The sequence below is a fragment of the Harpia harpyja genome, chromosome 19, assembly GCF_026419915.1.
Source record: "Harpia harpyja isolate bHarHar1 chromosome 19, bHarHar1 primary haplotype, whole genome shotgun sequence".
NCBI classification, from domain to species: Eukaryota; Metazoa; Chordata; class Aves; order Accipitriformes; family Accipitridae; genus Harpia; species Harpia harpyja.
Genome location: NC_068958.1, coordinates 16,037,980 through 16,043,979, shown reverse-complemented (window position 1 = coordinate 16,043,979; position 6,000 = coordinate 16,037,980). Strand labels below are relative to the sequence as shown.

At 60.3% G+C, this 6,000-nt stretch overlaps 1 protein-coding gene across 1 annotated transcript; it reads left to right on the top strand.

The window, feature by feature from the left end:
- Positions 1-2,064: 2,064 nt before the first annotated feature.
- On the top strand, positions 2,065-5,251 carry LOC128154224 (sperm-associated antigen 4 protein-like). Its single transcript, XM_052814489.1, has 7 exons — positions 2,065-2,070; positions 2,272-2,312; positions 2,568-2,664; positions 3,377-3,470; positions 4,028-4,140; positions 4,800-4,967; positions 5,153-5,251. The coding sequence occupies exons 1-7, from the start codon at positions 2,065-2,067 to the stop codon at positions 5,249-5,251; spliced, it is 618 nt and encodes a 205-aa protein (XP_052670449.1).
- The last annotated feature ends 749 nt before the right edge of the window (positions 5,252-6,000 follow it).

Sequence of the window (6,000 nt, the reverse complement as noted above, 5' to 3'; positions counted from 1 at the left end):
CCCTCTCTCGCTGCTGCTGGGACGGCCCGTCCTCTGGCAAGGGCCTCCGCTCAGGCTACTCCTGAGCCCACCTCGGCTCCCGTGGCGTGGGGACGGTGGGCAACCGGCATTTGTCTTTTTCCTCCCACAGTAACCTCTGCATAGAGATGGAGGTGCTGACCCTGCCTTCGATGCCAGCTGCCGGCTCAGCCATTCAAGGGCCTGCCAAGTGGCGCGACAAGGCCACAGAAATTGCAAGTAAGCTCAGCACTGCTGCTTGCCGCGAAGTCCTCTGGGGTGAACTTGGAGAGCTGCAGTGTGCCAGAGCTCTGGCCAGATGTCACAAGTGGCAGGAGAAGTGCAGGCTGCCCTGCTGCTCTTTGCCCCAGGGAGGGAGTGGGTAGGACTCGGTGCCCGCCTCCCCACAGGGAGCTGCAACACGTGTGGCTGGGCATCCTAGTGAAGAGACCTCAAGAGACAGGCCTAACTTTTGTCTGGTTTCTTTGCCCAGGGACGGCCTTCAGCCTTGCTTGCCAGCCGGCAGGTGCCCTTGTCTCCCTGTGGAGACACGTGCTGAGCACACGCGTCTTCGCCGTGTACGTACTACATGTTTCTGCTGTGGACGGGGGGAGAAAGGGGATGTCTGAGGGTCAGTGCAAGCCAAGGGGAGGGTCAGTGCAAGGCAAGGGGAGGGCAGAGGGTGTTGCCCAGCCAGCAGCTGGGGCTCCCACTCGGGCGCTGCTCGTGCTGTGGCCAAGAGCAAAGCCCCTCGGCAGTCTCACTCCCACGCATTTGCTGGAGCCCCAAACTTTGGCTGCGGTAGGACAAACTGCCACGTAGCCGGACGCTCGGGTGCGGAGCCAAGCCTCTGCAGGGAAGGGTTTTCCCCAGCTCCAGCAAGAGACCGTGTGGGTCGGGGAGGGCTCTGGGAGGAAAGCCAGACAAGGCTCCTGTGCTTCCCTGCTTTGCGGCAAAACAGCCCTGAGAGAGATCGGTGTGATCGCAAGTGAGAACTGGCGTGCTTTCTCAGCCAAAGAGAGAGCGGGGTCCACACCAGAAAGACTGCTGAGAAGCTGAAAAGCAGGTCTTCATTTGCTCGACCTCTTTACCTCCCGGGATCATTTGCATTCCCTTTCGGAAGGTGCTCCTGGAGCCCGCCCTTTGGGGAAGATCTGCCGGCAGTGTTGAACGGTGTGGACAGAAATCGTGTTCCTCCTGGGCGCTGCTCTGTCAGCTCTCCTGTCAGCAGCAGGCTTCCAGAACGGTGGCTTTTTGGCCTGAAAAGGGAAATCTACCTGTGCAGGGGCTCGCCCGAGACTTGGGTCATTGACAGCCACAGGACTCCCTCTTTTCCAGGCAAAAGATGGCCCTACAGAAGAGGTTCTTGAAAGTTGTCATCTTGTTGCTCCCAGTGGCTCTTGGTGAGTTCCCATGGGCAAACACCCGAGAGCGACAGCCTGGCTGTGCTGGATGCCAGCTTTCAGCTGGCCAGCTTTCCTTTTGGGCCAGTATGGGCGGAAACTCCCGTGGCCCAAGTGCTTCGTGAGTATGTCCTTGACTGGGACCGGCTTTCGGACTACCAGGAAGACTGGCAGTCTCCCAGCCGTGCTGCTGCTCTGGCCGCTGGTCCGAATGGCTTGCTTAGTCTGCAAGTCTGCGAGAGAAGGGTGTAGGTTTCCAAGCCCGAACTGGGGATTCCCAGAGGGGAGGGGCCATGCAGGGGGGCCGATGGAGAGGTACCTCTCCTAGCCCATGCAGCCTGGTCTTGGTGCTCGCTGAAGCAGTGAGGGGAGATGGGGAATAGCTCTGGGGCACCGAGCACACCTGAAGATCACGCCTGCGCAGTGCCCTCAAGCCTGGGCTGATGACCCCCAGTCAGAGGCGCGTCCTCTCTCTGCACCCCACGTTCCCCACCTCCTCAGCTAACCTGCTGCCCCACCCCCCAAGGCAACAGGGAGGAGACAAGGGGACTGCAGGGATCGCTGGCAACCCTAGTCAGATAACCGTCTCTTGGTGATGTGAATTGCAGCTGGCGTTTACTGCAGGACCTCACTGCCACTGTGGACCATGCGGGCCAAGGGACTGATGGAGGTCGGTGACTCTTGTGGGACGGGCACCTCCTGCAAGGGAGCGTTGCTGACAGTGGCTGGATAAATCACGGGCTCTTCTGCTTCCATGCAGGGTGACCCAAAGAAGCAGCAGCTTGTGCCGTGTCTTCCTAGGGAAGCCTCTCCTGGGAAGCCCCGGCAGCTCTGGTAGTGGATGCTCTAACGGAGCGTTTTTCCCTTTCAGGAGCTGACGTGTGAGTCTGCAGCAGAATGGAAGATGCAGCGGTAAGAGATGTTGCCTGAGCTGGAACTGGCTCTGTGCAGAAGCGTCAGCCGACCTCGTGCTAGCTGCACTCATTTTCCTAACAGCCAGGGCTCCCGTGCTTCCCCCCTGCCTTTGCCTTTTGCTCAACCTGGTGCAGAAGGGAAGCACTCGCAAAGCAGGGAAAGCACCTGTGTCTCTCCTCCTTGCTGAGCTCAGACACCCCCCCAGAGGGGATGGGCTGCTCTCTGACAAGATCTGCTTTCTTGTTCCTGCAGGCACTTGTGCGCTTTGTTGGCGGAGCAAAACCAGAAGATGCAGCTTCTTCTGGAGGAGGTGGCTCAACTGAGGGCGGAGATCAGCAGTGCCAAGAAGGTGAGCCTGCGTTTTGGGGAAGGAGGCTTGGCTGGGCAGAACCCCCCGAGAAGGTACTCCGTGGGGTTGTTGGTGGGGTCGGACTGCTGACTGCAGCAACCCAGCCTTTACCCCAGGGGCTTTGCTGGGTGAGCTTCTGCACTGCACAGGCCCTTCTCCAGCCCCAGTCTAACCGGGCCGCTTCAGGCAGCGGAGAACTCCCGACAGCCTTCCCTTGGCACACCATTGCCTCTGGCTGCTCTGGCCGGGCCCCTTCAGGCAGCGGAGAACTCCCGACAGCCTTCCCTTGGCACACCATTGCCTCTGGCTGCTCTGGCCGGGCCCCTTCAGGCAGCGGAGAACTCCCGACAGCCTTCCCTTGGCACAGCATTGCCTCTGGCTGCTCTGGCCGGGCCCCTGAGGCAGTGGTGAGACCCAGGCACGCTCACGGGGCCAGCCATCGCTTGCAGGGCCTGAGCCCGGCTCCCGGCTGACCTGGAGAGCGTGGAGGGTGGGGACGAGGGTGTGGGGACCCTCGTCAACCCACCTCGGGGCCACGGCCACAGATACTGTTCCTCAGTCCTCGCGGCTCATGTCAGCAGCAGAGAGTCTTGCATCTCCGTGGACAAGGCTTGCCTTGCATTTCTGACGCTGACCCTTTGCCTCCGCGGGCGCTAGTAGCCACGCTGAACTGCCCGCTGATGCGGTCCTTTTCTGTGTTCCTTTATGGCAGCGTTCCCAGGAAGGTCAGGAAGTGAACCAGGCAGCGTCCAAGACGGCTTTGGAAGTCTATGTCGAGATGTCTGACTGGGCCCTGAAAAGCTCTGGTATGGACACAAGCAGCCCAGTCTCCTTGCCCTGCGCTTGTCTGTAGCGCTCCCCAGAGGAGCCTGTGCTCCAGGCGCTGCTCTCCAAAGTGGGGGAGCTTCAACGCTTCACGGGGTCCAAGAGCAAAGCTGTGGCAGAGTGGGTCTCTCAGACTCCCTCCCAGTCCTGCCCTCGGCCTCCGCACGCGTGCCTCTGGTGCTGCCCTGGCACGCGTTCCTGTGCTGATGGAGGGGCTCTCTTCCTCTCCCCTGCATTTGAAAAGGGAATGGCTGGGCCGTCCTTTGCTGCCCACGCAGCAAGCCCTCAGCTTTGGTCTGCTGTCATTCACACGGGCACCTGCTGTCTCCCAGACCCCTCAGACCTTCTCCTCGTGGCACTGTGAGAGAAGAAGTCACCAGGCACGTGGATGCCGTCGTTCCCCTGCGCAGCTGGGCACCCCCACCAGCGTGGTGACTGACAGACGTGGAGCTGGCCGGCGGCGGCACAAATAGTGTCTGAGCACCAAGTCCTCCTCGTCTGTGGCCTCTTGCAGTCACCTGCTCTCCCTTCCTTACAGGTGCCACCATCGACATGCAGAGAACTTCTGAGACCTACAACTGCAAAGAGAATTGGGGCTGCAGGGTTTTATGGTTCTTTCGCCCTGCCAACCCTCCTGATACTATCTTGCAGGTATCGTAGCAGAAATCATCAGTGCTGGTTTCCTTCCTTTTCCCTTCCTTCCTCCCTTCCTCCCTTCCTTCCTTCCTTCCTTCCTTCCTTCCTGTGAAGTTGGGGACCAACCTCAGGGGCTTTCCCCTCAGTCCAGTGGTACTGCTCAAGCTCAGCGTGTTGATCAGGTTCCTGAAACCAAAGCTCAAACACAGGGCTGGGCTTGCTAGAAAGAAATCAGTGGTTCCCCTCAGGAGGGGAACAGAGCTGAACTGAGCTGAACTGCTGCATCTCACCCATAGTCCTCTGCCACAGCTGAGTGAAAGAGCTTCTCCCTGGTGACCCCGTTTCCACACTCATCCCTAACAGCGCCTTTTCAGGGGTGGGAGGCGGGAGGTGGGGGGTGCCCTGCAGAGCCACTGGGCAGAGACGTGTTTCTGCTCGGCCCTGACTAGGATGGTTTCCTAAGCGGTATTCTCCTCTGCGCCATAATACTGAGAGCCCCCTTTGTCAGGCAGGGAAGAAGGCCTCCTGCCTTTGTCCATTTCCTCACAGGCGCCTCACTTTCGAGCTGAAATAGACCCCACAGACGCACCGGTGCCTAAGCTTCAAGCTACGTGGGCAGCTGTGTTGGCCCCAACACTCTCTCACCCTTCATCGCTCTCGCGTTCTGGTTGCAGCCGGATCTTTCCCCAGGAGACTGCTGGCCTTTACAAGGGCCTCAGGGCCAGGTGGTCATCAGGTTGCCAGCACGAGTCCACCTGACCGCCGTCACGATGCAGCACATCTACAAAGAGGTCTCTCCATCTGGGACCGTCACCAGCGCGCCCAGAGACGTCTCTGTCTTTGTAAGTCTCTGCTGGGCGCTTCTGGTGGGGATCTGGCCCCGGGGAAAAGCCATGACCGGGTCTTGCTTGCTTGTGTGCATCCGCGGAGCTTTGTGTCCTGCTCTCTCCTGAGCACTGCAGTGCCCCAGCGGGATACTTCAAAGGCTCTAGAGGTTTCATCCCTCTTAAGACTTGTTCTGGCCAAGCACCTGGGGGTTCTTGACCAAAACTCAAGGCAGAGACTGAGCTGCGCCCTAACCAGTGCTAGACTACTGCTAGAGCCGCAGGAGAGGCTGGGCAGATAACAGGGCCGATCCAGCGCGTACGTTCCCTCTTTGTCGGGATGAGTCTGAGCTGCTCTCCTTGTGCTTTGCCCCCGAGGGAGTGGATGCGGACGGAGAAGAGGAAACTCTCCTTGGGACGTTCACGTACAACGTGGAAAAAGAGGCCACTCAGACCTTCCCTCTGAAGGTAGGGTCCAGGCACGGGGACAAGAGCAAAACAGGTTTGCCTGCAAGTCCATGGCAGGAAGAGAGTGAATGCTTTCTCCCTGGGCAGAGGGGCCCGGACCACCGCTGAGAGAGACCCGGCGGGGTTGGGAGGGCTGAGTAGCACGCGGTGGTGGCAGCAAAAGGATAGCAAGGGCAGGGCAGGGCCAGGCCCGTGGGAGCACGAGTCCTGAGAGATCCCTGGCTGCACCCACTGCCTTCAGCAGAGCCAGCTGCACACGCGGCCACTCCACCCAAGCAACGGCTTTGTGCCGTGGAGAAATGGACGCCTGGCGGCGAAAGCCGTCGGGCAGCACCGCCGCTCCATCCTGTGGCCTGCTGGCAGGCTGGACAGTGTCCTCTCCTCCCAGCATAGCATGCCCCTTCTCTCCCGGTGCTCTCACGCCTGCCGGGAGGAAAGCAGGCAGAGCAGACAGCGGGAGCTTGGTGGCCTTGCATGCCGGCTGCCCCCTGCATAGGAGCACCTCCCCGGCCTCTCTGTCAGCACAGAGCAAGCAGCAGAGGGAAGGGGCAGAGGGAAGGGAGACGCAGCCCCAGCCGGGCCG